At 50.0% G+C, this 21375-nt stretch overlaps 1 protein-coding gene across 2 annotated transcripts in view; it reads right to left on the reverse strand.

The window, feature by feature from the left end:
- Positions 1–21375, reverse strand: part of LOC311239950 (ubiquitin carboxyl-terminal hydrolase 22) — a 137620-nt gene that overhangs the window by 66442 nt on the left and 49803 nt on the right. For both annotated transcript variants that reach the window (XM_084328396.1, XM_084328395.1), the window contains one exon: positions 3628–3760. In XM_084328396.1, coding sequence (XP_084184522.1) covers positions 3628–3760 — 133 coding nt within the window. The remainder of the gene's footprint in view (positions 1–3627; positions 3761–21375) is intronic.

Genomic DNA, 21375 nt, shown 5'->3' on the forward strand with positions numbered 1-21375 from the left:
CCAGGAACAACCCACTGTGTCGCCCAGGAACAACCCACCACGTCTAGGAACAACCCACTGTGTCGCCCAGGAACAACCCACTGTGTCGTCTAGGAACAACCCACTGTGTCACCTAGGAACAACCCACTGTGTCGCCTAGGAACAACCCACTGTGTCTAGGAACAACCCACTGTATCGCCTAGGAACAACCCACTGTGTCGTCTAGGAACAACCCACTGTGTCGCCTAGGAACAACCCACTGTGTCGTCTAGGAACAACCCACTGTGTCGTCTAGGAACAACCCACTGTGTCACCTAGGAACAACCCACTGTGTCGCCTAGGAACAACCCACTGTGTCGCCTAGGAACAACCCACTGTGTCGTCTAGGAACAACCCACTGTGTCTCCTAGGAACAACCCACTGTCGCCTAGGAACAACCCACTGTGTCGCCTAGGAACAACCCACTGTCGTCTAGGAACAACCCACTGTGTCGTCTAGGAACAACCCACTGTGTCTCCTAGGAACAACCCACTGTCGCCCAGGAACAACCCACTGTGTCTCCTAGGAACAACCCACTGTGTCGCCCAGGAACAACCCACTGTGTCGTCTAGGAACAACCCACTGTGTCGTCTAGGAACAACCCACTGTGTCGTCTAGGAACAACCCACTGTGTCGTCTAGGAACAACCCACTGTGTCGCCTAGGAACAACCCACTGTGTCGTCCAGGAACAACCCACTGTGTCGCCCAGGAACAACCCACTGTGTCGTCTAGGAACAACCCACTGTGTCGTCTAGGAACAACCCACTGTGTCGTCTAGGAACAACCCACTGTGTCGTCTAGGAACAACCCACTGTGTCGTCTAGGAACAACCCACTGTGTCGCCCAGGAACAACCCACTGTGTCTCCTAGGAACAACCCACCGTGTCGTGTAGGAACAACCCACTGTGTCGCCCAGGAACAACCCACTGTGTCGCCCAGGAACAACCCACTGTGTCGCCTAGGAACAACCCACTGTGTCTCCTAGGAACAACCCACTGTGTCACCCAGGAACAACCCACTGTGTCGCCCAGGAACAACCCACTGTGTCGCCCAGGAACAACCCACCACGTCTAGGAACAACCCACCACGTCTAGGAACAACCCACCACGTCTAGGAACAACCCACTGTCACCTAGGAACAACCCACTGTCTCCTAGGAACAACCCACCACGTCTAGGAACAACCCACCACGTCTAGGAACAACCCACCACGTCTAGGAACAACCCACCACGTCTAGGAACAACCCACCACGTCTAGGAACAACCCACTGTCGCAGAGACTTCTCCGGGGCGATTAGTGCTCGCTGGCCTCCGTATCGCCCCCCCCCCGTGCGCGCGCCGTAGCTACTTAACCTTACCGGGATCATATTGAAAGCGCCCTCATTACCTTCTTTGTCTTGTTTTCTCGCCTGTAATTAGCGTGTAAAGGTTGAGGCTCAGCTTCTCTGGTGGCTTGCGGATTACGGATGTCTATGTCTACCCCTCCTCTGGCGCGGTGCGAGGGGAGCTGAGCGGCTTAAAGCCGCCGCCGCGTTTGACGGGGCTGAGGCGCTCCCGGTGGAGTAGTGATGACGTGCAGCGGAGGACGTGCAGCCGCTGCCTGGAGGAGGAGTGACGCGGTGAACCGTAAAGGTTCGAGAGACGCTCATTCTTCCTGACATCACTGCACGACGGATGGCTACAACACGTTCACTGCCACCACCGATTGGACAAGTAATGTTATGCACCTGCTGAGAGAGAACGTTTTTTTTTTTGCACAGAGCAATAAGGGAAGACGCAAACTGTTCTGTTCTCGTTAGCCTAGCTTAGCACAATGAATAGAAGCGGACATGTCCGGTTAGCCTATAGGCATTGTCCAACTAACACCTCTCCCTCCCGAAGGCTAACCGGCACTGTTCGCTTCCATTCATTGTGCTAAGCTAGGCTAACGTGCAGCCAGATAGCTTTCTATACTGAACGCACAGAGAGGAAACTGGTGTCTATCTTCTTGTCTCTCTCTGGAGAAGACGGTAAGCTAATTTCCCAAAATGTTGGCGTGTTCCTTTAAATCAATCCCCGCCAACAACGTTTATATATACGTGTTTGGCCGACAACCGTTGAACGCCAACCACGTATATATACGTTATTTGATCGTTTTTCCTTTTTTTTTTTTATATTTTTATTCATTATTCATCCGGGGACCTCGGTGTTACCATAGGGAATGAGCGTGAGATCGCCAAAGTGCAATACCGGCCGCATCCAGCTAGACGGCGGTATCGAGCACCCTTTGAAACCTTGTATCTTGGCCTGTGTAACGGCCAAATGTCTCCGGTCTCACTTTTCCTTGTCGGGCGAAATGGAGCGGTTCTCCCGGTTCCATTGAAGCGCGTCAAATATCCCCGATCCATATGTTGTGGTGGGTTATGCCGTTAGCTCTACAAACGAGGTGACACACTCCTATATTTTAAAGTGTGGCAGTGCTAGAACGGGGGCCCGACTAATTCCCGGCGGTCAATGAGTTAAGAGGGTATTTATTGCCTCTATATAATCAATGAGGGGTTGTCGAGTCTTATGGGATTCTAAGTGTATTAAGGTGTTAAACTGGAGACACTTAGAATCCCATAAAACTCCACAACCCTTCATTGATTATATAGAGGCAATAAATACCCTGTTAACTCTAGATACAACAACTAGTTGATAGCCGATATGAGATGACAATAACCACTTTGTGAAGCAAATAATAACTTTGTATTATTACTAAATGGTAATGTATTATAGGTTTTATTGTTTTTATTTATTTTAAGATTATTAAGTTGACCAGATTACATCCTATCCTTCAGGCCATCGCTGCCCAGATGCTAAAGGATACCTCAAGAACGACTTTAAAAAGGTGATATTTAAGGGTTACATTGACATTTAAGAACACCAAAAAATTATAAAATTAAAATTATTCGTACAGGGCTGGACTGTGTGTGTAAGGTCCCTCTAGTTTGCTCGGAACAGGGTAAACCTGCATTGCTAGCTCATGGAATGAACTCTAAAAGTCTCCCCTCTGTTGCAGAGTTTATAACCTTGATCTCCATCCATCGTCAATCAAGTTATACATGTTTTGATTGATTTGTCCTTACATTTGTCTCGCCTCGTTGTCTTATCGTTATGATTTTACATGCCGCGTTATTTTATATGCTTTCATTTGCTTATTTCTGTCTGTACACTCGACGCGACTGTAAATGAGGGAAACCTCAGTTGCCTTTCAAGTTAAAATAAAGGTTTGAAATGGAGCGGCTTACCCAGGTTGTGCCGTTTGTTTTTGGCGTGCTCGTGGATGCGTTTCTTACCCAGGTTGTGTCGTTTGTTTTTGGTGTGCTCGTGGATGCGTTTCTTACCCAGGTTGTGTCGTTTGTTTTTGGCGTGCTCGTGGATGCGTTTCTTACCCAGGTTGTGTCGTTTGTTTTTGGCGTGCTCGTGGATGCGTTTCTTACCCAGGTTGTGTACAGTAGTTTGTTTCTGGCGTGCTCGTGGATGTGTTTCTTACCTAGGTTGTGTCGTTTGTTTTTGGCGTGCTCGTGGATGTGTTTCTTACCCAGGTTGTGTAGTTTGTTTTTGGCGTGCTCGTGGATGCGTTTCTTACCCAGGTTGTGTCGTTTGTTTTTGGCGTGCTCGTGGATGTGTTTCTTGGTGAAGCAGCCGAAGAAGACACAGTACAGGCAGGAATGGAGCCGGTTCAGGTGGGCACCACACATGTGACAGATACACGACTTGGCCTGCACAGGAGGGACACAGGGAGGGGGAGGTGAAGGGGAAGAGAGAGAAAGAGAGGGTGAATTATAGACTTTTTCCTCTGGTTTCCCTCCTCCTTCAGTCGACGCCTCTGTTTTAATCCTCCAATCACATGCGTTGCTTTGTTCGTAGTCCGTGGAAAGCAACAGTTGTGATCAAGACAAGGGGGCGGGGCTTGAGATAGGTCAAGTGAAGGTTAAGTGCATTGCTCCAGTGCATCCCCCTATTCCTGTCCTTGTCCAGTTTGGGGATTTGAACCAACAAACCTTCTCATCACAAGCTTGAAGCTTCTATTAACCATTAAGCTACTGCCACATAAGGACTGGGAGAGCACACCACACACACGCACCATTAGATTACAATGTATTGTCATCATACAGCACAACTTAAGATCTTTGGGATCCAACCAGAGTGCAAATGTAACAGTAAAGTGCAACACCAATATACAATGTATGTACAGGTGATTAAAATGGGTATAAAATATATGAATTAGTTCTGAGTAATTGTGCTAATCAGATGTATGTATAGAGTTGTAGTTGTGAACTTGTGATACAGGTACAAAGACACTATGGTAGTAGTCATACTGGCCAGCAGCGTAACTAGTAAGAGTAGGTAAGGGATATGTACAGATACAGTAGATATAGTACAGTATATCTACAGATGTAAAAAGGATTATATGCAGACTGTACAGACGGATGTGGATATATAGATATAGGTACGGTATATACAGCATTATTGTACATGCCATCATGCAGTTATATGGGTCATATGAAGGTGTATAAGTATGTATATAGAAGGATTATATGCAAGTATATTCAGACAGATATACGTGTATGCTGTAAATATACGTGTATGCTGTAAATATAAATATATATATAGAGTATATACAGCACGCCATGCACGCTCCATTAACACGGATACGACAGCAAGCCAGAGACGGTGGGATCCGTTGGCAAACCCGTGCAATAAATAGAAACCGCATATATTTCTGCCTCTCGACAATGTGGTCACAGTACAAAAGCAGCATATTTCTCATCAGGAGGACCACATGCAACACGCAGATCCATGCGTGACAGGCCCAGGGAGGGAGGGAGGGAGGGAGGGAGGGAGGCAGAGTGTGTACTGTGTGTGTGTGTGTGTGTGTCACACCGACAGCGGCAGGAGGAGTTGTGTGTAATTAGTTTGAATGCGGCATGATGACTCGGAGCCGGTGACCAGAGGAGGATGTGATCAGAGGTAAACCATTAGAGTGCCTCTCTCGCCTTCACCAGGGCTGCTAGAGTGAGCTCTGCTCGGCCCCCGGGGACGCACCGGAGAGCAGGGCGTGATGCGGCTGAGAGCAGGGTGTGATGTAATGGTAGAGACAGTGTGGTAGAGAGACAGTGTGGTAGAGATAGTGTGGTAGAGACAGTGTGGTAGAGACAGTGTGGTAGAGACAGTGTGGTAGAGACAGTGTGGTAGAGAGACAGTGTGGTAGAGAGACATCCACTGCAACAACATTAGAGCGACCGGTGGAATTAAACTCCAAACTGTCAAACCTAATCAAAATAGAACAGGTCCATGTGTTTCTATGATTTTATAAATTATCTAGTGGGTTTTATCTAGATTATTTTAGGTTGAGACTCTTAACCCTTTCACTGCCACACTACAGAAGGTGAACCCGACCACTACCACACTACAGACGGTTAACAGTCTGTAGTGTGGTAGTGAAAGGGTTAACCTTCTGTAGTGTGGTTGTGAAAGGGTCAACCCTTTGTCGCATGGCAGTGAAAGGGTTAGCATTCTGTATTGTTACAGTGGAAGGGGTTAACCATTTGGTAGTTAAAAGGATTCAACTATTACAAATATCAACGCAGTATTGTCTGTGCCATTTTCACACTAATTTCTGGTGAAGGATCGATAAGGCCTAACAAAATTAATAGTTGGTTTCAGGTTGCCGACCGACCCTGCCGATTTAGGTGCGACCCAATATATTTTATGAGTTTTAAAAAAAAATTATATATAAAAAAAAAAAAATCCGATTTTTTTCTCTTCTTTTTTTAAGAATACAGTTTCATAGAAATCTTAGTCAAACATTTCGTTTTATGGATATTAAACATGCTGGCAGAGTGCATGCATCCATGTTGTTGTGAACATTTTAATTAAATAAAGAAATTCCCTATCCATAGTCGCCGTGGGAAAGAATAAAATAAAAAAATTTAATAAATTCCATACCTACCCATGGCCAAACTGACAACCAACCTGAAACCAACTATTAATTTTGTTAGGCCTAAGATGACGGACGTCCTTTTTTATTCATAACGGGGATATAACTCCTGCAGTGAGTTTTTGTCCACATTATGATGGCATCAGTTTGGAAGAGCTGAGCTGCGGTCTGCAGTTTCCTGTGCTGCTCAGCATCAAGCAGAGGGGCCGAGAGGAGAAACGGAGAGAGACACAGACGTAGGCTACAACCAGAGCGAGGCACCTGAACACACATTTTGAATTTGATCAAATCATGTTTCACACAAAACCTATTTAACGACACATGACTCTGCGGAAAATGCCGGTCGGTCGTGACGTCGTCGATCGCTCAGAAGATCGCCGATCCTCGAAGTCGTCGACCATCTGCAACACACAACCCTAGCAGCGGATATATCACAGCCGTGGCAGAATGGTGCCAGGACCGGACCACAACCCTGTGTCTCAACATCAGCAAAACAAACAAATCCACACAGTGTGGACCACAGGAAGCAGCAGGGGGCCAACGGTCACACAGTGCTAGGGCGATGGGTACCGAATACGGTACTTAAGTTGTAGGGATGCCCCGATCACGTTTTTTGCCACCGATACCGATCACCGATCTTCTATGAGCCATATCGGCCGATACACTGCCGATACCGATCGCTTTTGGTTTTGTTATAGATATAAAAAAAATAATTATAATAATCTAACCCTAACTAACCTCACTGTCATGCACCTAACTAACCTACACTGTAGCACCAACATTGTAACCAACATTGTTACTCAGCTGAGTTGTCGTACAGAACTTGTAAGTCGCTTTGGATAAAAGAGTCAGCTAAAATGACAAAATATAATGTAAACGGGCATCCCTACTTTCAGGGTACCGACCGAATCACGTCGGTACTACAGACAGAGTACCAATTCACGTGAGATCCACTGGTGCCACATTTCGGTACTGTAATTGTCCGATGACGTCAACGTTTTGTTCACGTCAACATTCACGCACACAATACACGCTTACCTAGGATTTGAACAACAAAGCAGTCGGGGCAATGGCGAGCCGAAAACGGTCGCATGTGTGGTTACACTTTACAAAGCTAGATGCAGACAACGCTCGCTGCAATATTATATTAACTAGGGGTGTAACGATGCAACCTCACAACGATTACGATTCTTCAGGCAACGATTCAATGCATCATGAAATCTCTTAATTTGACACGATTCGATTAGATTAATTTTCTATTAGTTAATTCCCCAAAAAATTTTGAATACACAAAGTGGCTGGGGGAACTGATTCACTCAGCATGAATGGACTATAGGTCAATAAAAACAATACACAATAATTTTTTTATATATATACTGTAGTTTTTATAAATTAGATTATAATCTATTCTAACATTTTCAAATCGATGCAGTTGAATCGTCACATTAGGATCGATGCATTTCGATGCATCGTTACACCCCTAATATTAACAAATAGTTCTAAATAAATAATGATAATAAATAACTTTAAGTTTGGACTCATTTTTTACAACTGAGGTAGGTAGATTACATTTTTAGAGACTAAAGTACCAAAAAAAGGTACAGTTAGGTACCGGTTCAAATGTGAACGGTACCCAACCCTACACAGTGCAGGTGTAGCGGTCAAGGCAGCAGGCCGATAGCCTATTCTTCTAGCACTAGCACAGGTCGAAGGGACTTGGCACGATGCCTACCCCCAGATCCTCACCTACTTCTCCAGATGCACCATCGATGGCATCCCGTCCAGCAGCACCGGCGCCCGGTAAGGGGAACACTGGCCTCGACCACAAGACTCTACAGAGGTGAGGGGAACACTGCCCTCGACCACAAGACTCTACAGAGGTGAGGGGAACACTGCCCTCGACCACAAGACTCTACAGAGGTGAGGGGAACACTGCCCTCGACCACAAGACTCTACAGAGGTGAGGGGAACACTGCCCTCGACCACAAGACTCTACAGAGGTGAGGGGAACACTGCCCTCGACCACAAGACTCTACAGAGGTCAGGGGAACACTGCCCTCGACCACAGGACTCTACAGAGGTGAGGGGAACACTGCCCTCGACCACAGGACTCTACAGAGGTGAGGGGAACACTGCCCTCGACCACAAGACTGTACAGAGGTGAGGGGAACACTGCCCTGGACCACAAGACTGTACAGAGGTGAGGGGAACACTGCCCTGGACCACAAGACTGTACAGAGGTGAGGGGAACACTGCCCTGGACCACAAGACTGTACAGAGGTGAGGGGAACACTGCCCTCGACCACAAGACTCTACAGAGGTGAGGGGAACACTGCCCTCGACCACAAGACTCTACAGAGGTGAGGGGAACACTGCCCTCGGCCACAAGACTCTACAGAGGTGAGGGGAACACTGCCCTCGACCACAAGACTCTACAGAGGTGAGGGGAACACTGGCCTCGACCACAAGACTCTACAGAGGTGAGGGGAACACTGCCCTCGACCACAAGACTCTACAGAGGTGAGGGGAACACTGCCCTCGACCACAAGACTCTACAGAGGTGAGGGGAACACTGCCCTCGACCACAAGACTCTACAGAGGTGAGGGGAACACTGCCCTCGACCACAGGACTCTACAGAGGTGAGGGGAACACTGCCCTCGACCACAAGACTCTACAGAGGTGAGGGGAACACTGCCCTCGACCACGAGACTCTACAGAGGTGAGGGGAACACTGCCCTCGACCACAGGACTCTACAGAGGTGAGGGGAACACTGCCCTCGACCACAAGACTCTACAGAGGTGAGGGGAACACTGCCCTCGACCACGAGACTCTACAGAGGTGAGGGGAACACTGCCCTCGGCCACAAGACTCTACAGAGGTGAGGGGAACACTGCTCTCGACCACGAGACTCTACAGAGGTGAGGGGAACACTGCCCTCGGCCACAAGACTCTACAGGGGTCGCTGCAAACAGCGCAGTACATCACTGGGAGCGAGCTGCCAGCCGTGCATCGAGGCTATCGATCCACTCCGAGAGATGTATGAACGACGGAGCCCGGCGGTCACAAACCCCTCCGTCCTCGTCGATGACATCTGGCAAAGCGTTACGGGAGGACCCGCTCAAGTCACGGCCTTCACGCCATACTACCGAAATGTTGCATTTATATATAGCGCTTTTATCCAAATTGCATTACAATTTCCAGTGAATTACGAGTTCCACACATTCACACACACCGACGGCAGAGGCGACCGTGCGAGGTGCCAACCTGCTCATCGGGAGCAGTTAGGGGTTAAGTGTCTTGGCCTCAAGGACACTTCGACACGCTGCCCGGGGAGGAGTGGGAATCGAACCGGGAACCTTGCGATTACCAGACGACCGCTCTACCTCCTGAGCCACCGTCTGATCGGTCATCCTCAACGTTGTCAGAGGAGGAGAGAGACACGAGAGGTGGTTTATTTGAAAAGGAGAGGTGTGGTTGGGATAACATCCGTGATAGAAATCTTAGGGAGATTTACTCTGGCAAGAAAGAGGAGGGAGGGAGGGAGAGAGGGAGAGAGGGAGAGAGGGAGAGAGGGAGAGAGGGAGAGAGGGAGAGAGGGAGAGAGGAGAGAGAGGGAGAGAGAGAGAGAGAGAGAGAGAGAGAGAGAGAGAGAGAGAGAGAGAGAGAGAGAGAGAGAGAGAGTGAGAGTGAGTGAGAGTGAGAGTGAGAGTGAGAGTGAGAGTGAGAGTGAGAGTGAGAGAGAGAGAGAGAGGGAGAGAGGGAGAGAGAGAGAGAGAGAGAGAGAGAGAGAGAGAGAGAGAGAGATGGCAGACAGACGGAGAGAGATGTCTCTCAGAGGGAGAACGAGGGTCATGGCGAACATTCTAGCATTCCTGGGGAGGAATGTGATACGGCTGCTCAGTGTGTGTGTGTGTGTGTGTGTGTGTGTGCGTGTGTGTAATAACTGTAATATGAGGACACAAAGAACAAACAGGGTTCCGTACACCGCAGAGCCGTCTGCAAACCCCACAATAACCCCCCCCCTCTCCCGAGCAACAACAACAACAAACCCTCTTCTTCCTGGACTCTCGCAGGTTGCCAGTCCGTAAAAGCGTCCAGCAGGCACTCGGGCTAATGAATGCAGCAGCAGCAGCAGCGTGGGCCGAGCCGGGCTGTCGGCGCTGGCAGGGCCGTCTGCTGTGACGGCTGAACCCGGAGCCTTAATTACCGTGTGGCTGTGGAGCTTCGGGGAGGGAGGGAGGGAGGGAGGGAGGGAGGGAGGGAGGGAGGGTTGCCCGATAGAGGCCGAGGTGGACACACACACACACACAACCAGACAAAGAGAGGACCTCAATGGCCGGCCAAGTCTACTACGTCTACGAGCCATAACTTAGAATAGTAGAGTGAGTAACCGGGGGGGGGGGGGGGGGTCTGTAGTATTAGGCTGGGGACACACAGGACAACAAAGCGTCCTGTGAAGTGTCAACAATAGTAGCTATTTGACCACCGCCGCGGTCAACCAGAGATTCTACACCTCTGCTGCTCCAATCATGTGCAGAAGAGGCGCTCGCAGCGGATATATAGACCAGGTAGGCAGACGCCGAAACTAACGATGTCTGCTCTGGTCAACTTCACCAGCTGATAAGATAGATGCTGTCTGCTCTACTAGTCAACTTCACCAGCTGATAAGATAGATGCTGTCTGCTCTACTAGTCAACTTCACCAGCTGATAGATAGATGCCGTCTGCTCTACTAGTCAACTTCACCAGCTGATAGATAGATGCCGTCTGCTCTACTAGTCAACTTCACCAGCTGATAAGATAGATGCTGTCTGGTCTACTAGTCAACTTCACCAGCTGATAAGATAGATGCCGTCTGCTCTACTAGTCAACTTCACCAGCTGATAAGATAGATACCGTCTGCTCTACTAGTCAACTTCACCAGCTGATAAGATAGATGCCGTCTGCTCTACTAGTCAACTTCACCAGCTGATAAGATAGATGCTGTCTGCTCTACTAGTCAACTTCACCAGCTGATAAGATAGATGCCGTCTGCTCTACTAGTCAACTTCACCAGCTGATAAGATAGATGCCGTCTGCTCTACTAGTCAACTTCACCAGCTGATAAGATAGATGCTGTCTGCTCTACTAGTCAACTTCACCAGCTGATAGATAGATGCTGTCTGCTCTACTAGTCAACTTCACCAGCTGATAAGATAGATGCTGTCTGCTCTACTAGTCAACTTCACCAGCTGATAAGATAGATGCTGTCTGCTCTACTAGTCAACTTCACCAGCTGATAGATAGATAGATGCTGTCTGCTCTACTAGTCAACTTCACCAGCTGATAAGATAGATGCTGTCTGCTCAGTACTAGTCAACTTCACCAGCTGATAGATAGATAGATGCTGTCTGCTCTACTAGTCAACTTCACCAGCTGATAGATAGATGCCGTCTGCTCTACTAGTCAACTTCACCAGCTGATAGATAGATGCCGTCTGCTCTACTAGTCAACTTCACCAGCTGATAGATAGATGCCGTCTGCTCTACTAGTCAACTTCACCAGCTGATAAGATAGATGCCGTCTGCTCTACTAGTCAACTTCACCAAGTTATGGCTCTGGGGTGACGCATGATGTTATTAAAAAGGACATTTAGGGCTTCCCCTAAACAACGGTATCGGGGCTCCACGCCACTATGACAACGCACCAGTGCCACCATTTTCTTTGTTTGCTTTAACTTTTTTTTCTTTACAATGAAAGCTTGGGCCGGGGCCAGCTTTGAAACAGACGCACCATTGTCTAATATACGTGGTTTCTCTGTCCTCTGTTCCACTGTGTGTGTGTGTGTGTGTGTGTGCTTTTGTGTTCAACGTTAAACCATTGTGCAACCTTACACACTGTACTTAAAATACATAACAAAAAGATAAATAACCCGGCACACAGCGCTGAGCTCCATCTCAAATTAATCTTCAGGCTCCCAGCTTGGATGCATCGCCACTGCTACTGTTGACCTGCTTTTTCTGCCCCTAGTGGCGCTTCAGCAAATCGGCACCATCGTGTTTGAAAGTCCTGGGGAAATCCCTGCATGTTTAAGGTGTCCTCTTTACGTTTTAAGAGCCATGACTTTTTTATGGGATGCCTTTCTGGGCCAGAGGGGGAGGAAGGGGAGGGGGATGATTAAGCCGCATTACCGCCGTTCGGCCAGCAGGGAGGATCGGCATGCCGGCAGCTAGCGAGGAACATCTTCCACCTATACTCTTGGACCACTGTCAAAATAAGTGCACAGTGTGAACCCTACATACTGTCGAGAACGGAAGGCGAGCGGTGCAATCACTAGCGACGCACTTCGCATCAGAGCGCGGGACAAACAGCAGCCCTCTGCTCTCTGTCTCACGGGTCTCTTCTCTGCTGCAGACCGGCGGGGCGCGGGCGCTAGTGCAGAGAGCCGTCCACGAGCAGAAACCGGATAATGCTCAGGCCCAGGGATAGAAGCGGGTCTAATCAGAACCCATCAGGGTGCCGGGCCTGTTGTCATGAGTCACCGGCTGGGGCGGAGGAGGGGGAGGAGCGAGGGAGGAGGAGAGAGGGAGGAGGAGAGAGGAGGAGGAGGGGGAGGAGGAGAGAGGAGGAGGAGGAGAGAGGAGGAGGAGGAGAGAGGCAGGAGAGAGGGAGGAGGAGAGAGGAGGAAGAGAGAGGGGGAGGAGAGAGGGAGGAGGAGAGAGAGGCAGGAGGAGAGAGGCAGGAGGAGAGAGGGAGGAGGAGAGAGGGAGGAGGAGAGAGGCAGGAGGAGAGGAGGAGGAGAGAGGGAGGAGGAGAGAGGCAGGAGGAGAGAGGCAGGAGGAGAGAGGGAGGAGGAGAGAGGGAGGAGGAGAGAGGCAGGAGAGAGGGAGGAGGAGAGAGGGAGGAGGAGAGAGGGAGGAGGAGAGAAGCAGGAGGAGAGAGGGAGGAGGAGAGAGGGAGGAGGAGAGAGGCAGGAGGAGAGAGGGAGGAGGAGAGAGGGAGGAGGAGAGAGGAGGAGAGAGGCAGAAGGAGAGAGGGAGGAGGAGAGAAACAGGAGGAGAGGCAGGAGGAGAGAGGGAGGAGGAGAGAGAGGCAGGAGGAGAGAGAGAGGAGGAGAGAGAGGCAGGAGGAGAGAAACAAGAGGAGAGAGGCAGGAGGAGAGAGAGAGGAGAGAGGCAGGAGGAGAGAGAGAGGAGGAGAGAGGGAGGAGGAGAGAGGGAGGAGGAGAGAGGGAGGAGGAGAGAGGGAGGAGGAGAGAGGGAGGAGGAGAGAAGCAGGAGGAGAGAGGCAGGAGGAGAGAGAGAGGAGAGAGGCAGGAGGAGAGAGAGAGGAGGAGAGAGGGAGGAGGAGAGAGGGAGGAGGAGAGAGGGAGGAGGAGAGAGGGAGGAGGAGAGAGGGAGGAGGAGAGAAGCAGGAGGAGAGAGAGAGGAGAGAGGCAGGAGGAGAGAGAGAGGAGGAGAGAGGGAGGAGGAGAGAGGGAGGAGGAGAGAGGCAGGAGGAGAGAGAGAGGAGGAGAGAGGGAGGAGGAGAGAGGGAGGAGGAGAGAGGGAGGAGGAGAGAAGCAGGAGGAGAGAGGAGGAGAGAGGAGGAGGAGAGAGAGGAGGGGGAGAGAGGGAGGAGGAGAGAGGGAGGAGAGAGGGAGGAGGAGAGAGGGAGGAGGAGAGAAGCAGGAGGAGAGAGGAGGAGAGAGGAGGAGGAGAGAGAGGAGGGGGAGAGAGGGAGGAGGAGAGAGGGAGGAGGAGAGAGGGAGGAGGAGAGAAGCAGGAGGAGAGAGGGAGGAGGAGAGAGAGAGGAGGAGAGAGGCAGGAGGAGAGAGGGAGGAGGAGAGAGGGAGGAGGAGAGAAGCAGGAGGAGAGAGGCAGGAGGAGAGAGGGAGGAGGAGAGAGGGAGGAGGAGAGAGGGAGGAGGAGAGAGGCAGGAGGAGAGAGGGAGGAGGAGAGAGGGAGGAGGAGAGAGGGAGGAGGAGAGAGGGAGGAGGAGAGAGGAGGAGGAGAGAGGCAGGAGGAGAGAGGGAGGAGGAGAGAGGGAGGAGGAGAGAAGCAGGAGGAGAGAAGCAGGAGGAGAGAGGGAGGAGGAGAGAGGGAGGAGGAGAGAGGGAGGAGGAGAGAGGAGGAGGAGAGAGGAGGAGGAGAGAGAGGAGGAGGAGAGAGGGAGGAGGAGAGAGGGAGGAGGAGAGAGGGAGGAGGAGAGAGAGGGAGGAGGAGAGAGGCAGGAGGAGAGAAGCAGGAGGAGAGAGGGAGGAGGAGAGAGGGAGGAGGAGAGAGAGGCAGGAGGAGAGAGGGAGGAGGAGAGAGAGGCAGGAGGAGAGAGGGAGGAGGAGAGAGGGAGGAGGAGAGAGAGGCAGGAGGAGAGAGAGGCAGGAGGAGAGAGGGAGGAGGAGAGAGGTAGGAGGAGAGAGGGAGGAGGAGAGAGGGGGAGGAGAGAGGGAGGAGGAGAGAGGGAGGAGGAGAGAGGGAGGAGGAGAGAGGCAGGAGAGAGGGAGGAGGAGAGAGGGAGGAGGAGAGAGGGAGGAGGAGAGAGGGAGGAGGAGAGAAGCAGGAGGAGAGAGGGAGGAGGAGAGAAACAGGAGGAGAGAGGGAGGAGGAGAGGAGGAGGAGAGAGGGAGGAGAGAGGGAGGAGGAGAGAGGCAGGAGGAGAGAGGGAGGAGGAGAGAAACAGGAGGAGAGAGGGAGGAGGAGAGAGGCAGGAGGAGAGAGGGAGGAGGAGAGAAACAGGAGGAGAGAGGGAGGAGGAGAGAGGGAGGAGGAGAGAGGGAGGAGGAGAGAGGGAGGAGGAGAGAGGGAGGAGGAGAGAGGGAGGAGGAGAGAGGGAGGAGAGAGGGAGGAGGAGAGAGAGGCAGGAGGAGAGAGGGAGGAGGAGAGAGGGAGGAGGAGAGAGGGAGGAGGAGAGAGAGGCAGGAGGAGAGAAGCAGGAGGAGAGAGGGAGGAGGAGAGAGGAGGAGGAGAGAGGGAGGAGAAGAGAGGGAGGAGGAGAGAGGGAGGAGGAGGAGGAGGAGAGAGGGAGGAGAGAGGCAGGAGGAGAGAAGCAGGAGGAGAGAGGAGGAGGAGAGAGGGAGGAGGAGAGAGGGAGGAGGAGAGAAACAGGAGGAGAGAGGAGGAGGAGAGAGGGAGGAGGAGAGAGGGAGGAGGAGAGAGGGAGGAGGAGAGAGGAGGAGGAGAGAGGGAGGAGAGAGGGAGGAGGAGAGAGGAGGAGGAGAGAGGGAGGAGGAGAGAGGAGGAGGAGAGAGGGAGGAGAGAGGGAGGAGGAGAGAGGAGGAGGAGAGAGGAGGAGGAGAGAGGGAGGAGAGAGGGAGGAGGAGAGAGGAGGAGGAGAGAGGAGGAGGAGAGAGGAGGAGAGAGGGAGGAGGAGAGAGGGAGGAGGAGAGAGGGAGGAGAGAGGGAGGAGGAGAGAGGGAGGAGGAGAGAGGAGGAGGAGAGAGGGAGGAGAGAGGGAGGAGGAGAGAGGAGGAGAGAGGGAGGAGGAGAGAGGGAGGAGGAGAGAGGCAGGAGGAGAGAGGAGGAGGAGAGAGGGAGGAGGAGAGAAGCAAGAGGAGAGAGGGAGGAGGAGAGAGGAGGAGAGAGGGAGGAGGAGAGAGGGAGGAGGAGAGAGGGAGGAGGAGAGAGGGAGGAGGAGAGAGGGAGGAGGAGAGGGAGGAGAGAGGGAGGAGGAGAGAGGGAGGAGGAGAGAGGCAGGAGGAGAGAGGGAGGAGGAGAGAGGCAGGAGGAGAGAGGGAGGAGGAGAGAGGCAGGAGGAGAGAGGCAGGAGGAGAGAGGGAGGAGGAGAGAGGGAGGAGGAGAGAGGGAGGAGGAGAGAGGGAGGAGGAGAGAGAAGCAGGAGAGAGGCAGGAGGAGAGAGGGAGGAGGAGAGAGGCAGGAGAGAGGGAGGAGGAGAGAGGGAGGAGGAGAGAGGAGGAGGAGAGAGGGAGGAGAGAGAGGCAGGAGGAGAGAGGAGGAGGAGAGAGGGAGGAGGAGAGAGGAGGAGGAGAGAGAGGCAGGAGGAGAGAGGGAGGAGGAGAGAGGGAGGAGGAGAGAGGAGGAGGAGAGAGGGAGGAGGAGAGAGGGAGGAGGAGAGAGGAGGAGGAGAGAGGGAGGAGGAGAGAGGAGGAGGAGAGAGGAGGAGAGAGGGAGGAGGAGAGAGGCAGGAGGAGAGAGGGAGGAGAGAGAAGCAGAGGAGAGGAGGAGGAGAGAGGCAGGAGGAGAGAGGCAGGAGGAGAGAGGGAGGAGGAGAGAGGAGGAGAGAGAAGCAGAGGAGAGGAGGAGGAGAGAGGAGGAGGAGAGAGGCAGGAGGAGAGAGGGAGGAGGAGAGAGGCAGGAGGAGAGAGGGAGGAGGAGAGAGGGAGGAGGAGAGAGGCAGGAAAAGGAGGGGGATGAGGGGGAGGAGGAGCGAGGGAGGAGGAGAGAAGCAGGAGAGAGGAGGAGAGAGAAGCAGAGGAGAGGAGGAGGAGAGAGAAGCAGAGGAGAGGAGGAGGAGAGAGGCAGGAGGAGAGAGGCAGGAGGAGAGAGGGAGGAGGAGAGAGGGAGGAGGAGAGAGGCAGGAAAAGGAGGGGGATGAGGAGAGAGGGAGGAGAGAGGCAGGAGGAGAGAGGCAGGAAAAGGAGGGGGATGAGGGGGAGGAGGAGCGAGGCAGGAGGAAGGAGACATTGGCAACATGTGAAAACTAGAGCCTTCCTTTCCGTTCTATCTAAATGATAAATCATTTGAAGTTTTGAATTATTATTATATATTTTTTTTTACAACCGAGGTAGGTACATTAATGTACTGAGTCATAAATGTGACTCACTGTGGGCTAGATCGACACAGAATGGATTGCACGGAGCAAGTTGCACCCTTACTTACAATTCATTATGAATTGAAAATGGGGGACCCTGATGTAAACAAGACGAAAGTCTTTCTCAGGTCTGCATCCCCTTAACAATTGTGTGTATTGAGCCGTACTGTACTGTACCCATTCTGCAATCTGTTAATACATTTTCATTCAATCAATCACCGTGCAGATTGATTGAATGAAAATTACTGGTATCGGTTCAAATGTGAACGGTACCCAACCCTAACGTTCACTAGGCTGGGCTGATATTGAAACTCCCCTACTGACAAGTTACACTGCCGGCCAGTATGACTTACTACCATAGTGTCTTTACACCTGTATCACTGTACATATTAATACAACTATGTGCATTCATCGGATTAGCACTATTAGTACTAATTTATATATTTTACACCCAGTTTAACCACCTGTACATTGGCACTTTACCATTACATTTGCACTCTGGTTGGATGCGAAACCTCTTTTCGTTGTACTGCACTTGTGACAATTTGCTTTAAGAATAACAATGAATGATGATATAAGCTAAAAAGACGCTTATGTTGCAATGCCATACATGTCTACAATGTATATTAGGCAGGAAGCCTATTTTACACAATAGGCCTTACATCACCCATGTTGCAACGGCTCCTAGGTACTAGTTACACGGGTTGGGCCTGAGTAATGGATCACTGGAGCACACTCACTGTTTCAACTCAACTCAAGTGCTTTGAACTATGTGCTAGTTTTTTTTTATTATTGTTTAATGTTTTGCGTGAGTTGTTGCAGGAAGCTGGAAGTTGGGGAGCATGGATAGTAAGCTTAGTGTTATCTAAAAGATAAAAACAGTGGGTTCGTGTTTGAGTCAGTGTCAGGCGTGCGTTTTCTGTTGGATGTTGATGGAGTCAGTGTCAGGCTTGCGTTTTCTGTTGGATGGTGATGGAGTCAGTGTCAGGCGTGTGTTTTCTGTTGGATGTTGATGGAGTCAGTGTCAGGCTTGCGTTTTCTGTTGGATGTTGATGGAGTCAGTGTCAGGCGTGTGTTTTCTGTTGGATGTTGATGGAGTCAGTGTCAGGCTTGCGTTTTCTGTTGGATGTTGATGGAGTCAGTGTCAGGTGTGTGTTTTCTGTTGGATGGTGATGGAGTCAGTGTCAGGTGTGTGTTTTCTGTTGGATGGTGATGGAGTCAGTGTCAGGCGTGTGTTTTCTGTTGGATGGTGATGGAGTCAGTGTCAGGCGTGCGTTTTCTGTTGGATGGTGATGGAGTCAGTGTCAGGCGTGCGTTTTCTGTTGGATGGTGATGGAGTCAGTCGTCAGGGTGGTGATTTTTTAAGATGGGAACGTAAACTTGTGGCGTTTCCATCTTTAGCCCCGGCTTGTTTACCGTACGGCTTACAAGTTATTTCTTCCAAGTTCTCCGGCTCCCCTTATTTCCCCCATTCGGTTTCAAACCAAAGAATCGCCAAATAGTAACATTTCGCATTCATCTTCCTAACGAGAGCAGACATCTTTCCAACGTTTTGCCACCGAGTCAGGCACTTCGACGGGCTACAACAATGCGGTGAAGCGTAGAGAGAAAACGCAAGAGAGAAAGAGAGAGAGAGACTGAATATGGCGCCAAGATTCACAACAACAGCCGTTGCATAATTGAATACCATCCTATCGCGGGACACATGAGGCTCAGCCGATATCGGGTTGCATGATAACATTGTCATATCGCCCAAGCCTAGCATGCACACACACACACACACACACACACACACACACACACACACACACACACACACACACACACACACACGTGCATTTCACACTCACTCACACCCCTTGAGGTAACAGCCAGGAACCCAACAGCCTCGTAATGTACCGTCTACCTATAGCCATCTGGCGAGCGGGAAGACAATAGAGGAACCCGACACCAGGCTTGGACCACGTCGCAGCGTATTGTTCACGATACTAATACGAGGGTTTCATCTTCCTCCGAGTCCACGCTGCGTGACACAAGGCGCAGAGCCGTCGGCTCAGGAGCACAAAGACACGCTCGCCACGGGCCGCGAGTGAAACTCTCAGCGTTTAGGCCCCACTGTGAAGATGAGACTCAAGTGTGGTGCGTGTGGAGAAAATGAGACGATGACTATCCGGGGTGTCTGCTGGTTTTTTTGACGAGTTCAATTTAAGACTTGTTAAGGTCACCATGGCGACAGTCAACTGCACTTGCGCGCCCATATGAATTCTCGCACGTTCCACGCGAGCTCTCAGCCGGCGCACCAAGCTGCCGGTAGCCTTCCCAGTAGACGACTTGAATACAAAAACGTTTCATATATTTATTATTATTTCATCTCCCGACAGCCGCTGCCCCCCCCCAAAAAAATATGTAATACTTGTGCAAATGAAATGTTAATACCTTTTAATCTTAGCACGCGTCGTCCCACATGTGGGCCCTCTTGAGTAGGGTTGGGCACCGAAAACCGGTTCTAATTAGGAACCGGTTCCTAACTTCCGGTTCTGGAAAAATTCTTAGAATTTTTTTTTTTTACTTAGTTAACACTTTAATCGCCATGGGTTAAATTCATAATTTACCATCCCTCGCCAGCTCTATTTGTCTATGGAGAAGTTCCCCTTATTTGCAGGGCTATAACTTTTTAAATTCTATTGCTAAATTGCCATTATTATGGCCCATTCAATGTCCTATATGTATTGTTCAGGGTGTAGCAACGTTAAACTTTTTCATTCACATATTCATACTAAAATATGGTCTAAAGTATAAGTATGTTTTTATCGTTTTCTGCAGCTTTCTTCAGAACGTGATTTATAGCCCTAAATGCATTATATTGATGATCAAATACAGTTTGGTAGGAATCTGTGCGAGATAAAAAAAAATCAACTGGACGTGGTTCTAGAAGTTTCTACGCATCATCTGATGATGACCGGATGGGCGGGGGATCGTTTATAATTCCGTGGGCAGCGTTAGATGATTCATCTAGTGTGGGTCATATGTTCATCAGATCAGTTAGTATAGAAGACGTTAGAATATAACGCTGAATCTTACCGTGGCTTCCTCGCGCCGCTGGCAGATGAGCGTGGAACAGAATTTTTTTTCTATTATGGGATGGAGAAATGCCCGATCCATTTCCAGGTTGTATAATAGTATATACGTCCAAATCATGTTGTTTTTTCGAGTTATTTGCACCGATCGATGTTCACTGTGTCAATACGGAGTCTCTCTAACGATAGCGAGTGCCCGGACCACATATGGATGAGCACTACCGGTTCAAAGGTTAATTTCCGGCTGGCGATCTGCCGATCGGCCACCAGGTGGCGCTCTTGAACCGCTAGAGAGTTGAGTGGATCTTTGCAGTGTGTCTCAGGGCTCCGGAAAGGAAATATGATTTCGATGACAGATTTTTGAAATATTGACATCAAAGACGAGTTACGGCGTCTTCGGCAGAATGAGCATGGCTAGGAATGACGTGTAAACTCGTCCACGGCGATCATAGTGTTAATTAATACCCTAGTTACAGTACAGCAACCAAATTACACTGTATCAAGTCAGCTGAAAATGTGAATAGTATGAAAAAAATGTTAAATTTTCAAAAAAAATATAATTCTCCTGCGAAATAAGCTGTGACCTGCACCTCAAATAATCGGAATCGAGAATCGTTCAGAACAGGAATCGATATGGAGAATCGGAACCAGAATCGTTAAAATCCAAACGATTCCAACCCTACTCTTGAGGACGATTTGCCCACCGGCGCGATAGGGATGGGTACCGAATTCGGTACTTTTGAGGTGCCGAACCGAAACACGTCGGTATTACCGAGTATCGATTCAAGTGAGATACCAAAAAAATAAAAATAAAAAAACACACCTTTTTTCTTTTCATGTCAACGTTCACACGCACAATATACGCTTACCTAGGATTTGACTTGATTCAGCAACAAAGCAGTCGGAGCAATGGCAAGCCGAAAACTGTCGAAATTGTAGTTATTTGAAGTTTGGATTTTATTTTTCACGACTGAGGTAGGTAAATTACATTTCTTGAACGTAGGAGTATCAATAACAAGACAGCCATTATGTGCTTCAGTCACGCCACCTGGACAAGTGGATAGATAGCCATTAGGCACATGACCTAATACAATGTGAATACTAGGCTTGGAGTGATAGGATGATGTTATCGTTTACGTATTGTGCACGTGGCCTACGGTAGCCTCAACTGTGCAACAATATGAGTTACCATAGCTGCAAACAACTCGGCACACACAACCAGTCCAAGTACAGTATATCCAACGGAACAATCACCAAATGGTTTAGTCAGGGTTCAAGTCCCTCCACCCAAACCCATGGTCTCTCAGCTGCAGGGTGAGATAATACCACATGGTGTCAACCTCATTACACCACCAGACACATACTACTGTATATTAGGGCTGAGCGCAAACGTTCGGTCCTTCGTTCGTTACGTTGGCATTAAAATTCTAATCAGCATTCGAATTTAAAACGTTTAATACATTTTTTTTTTTCTATATATTATTTTTATGAGTCTATTCATTCTGTTTAAACCAATGGTGTTTTTCTTGAAATTGCAGATAAAGATTAGGATACTAACTAATATAATAGTATTAAAACTGATGAGTTATA

Source organism: Notolepis coatsorum, assembly GCF_963971535.1.
Source record: "Notolepis coatsorum genome assembly, chromosome: 14".
In the NCBI taxonomy this organism is placed as follows: Eukaryota; Metazoa; Chordata; class Actinopteri; order Aulopiformes; family Paralepididae; genus Notolepis; species Notolepis coatsorum.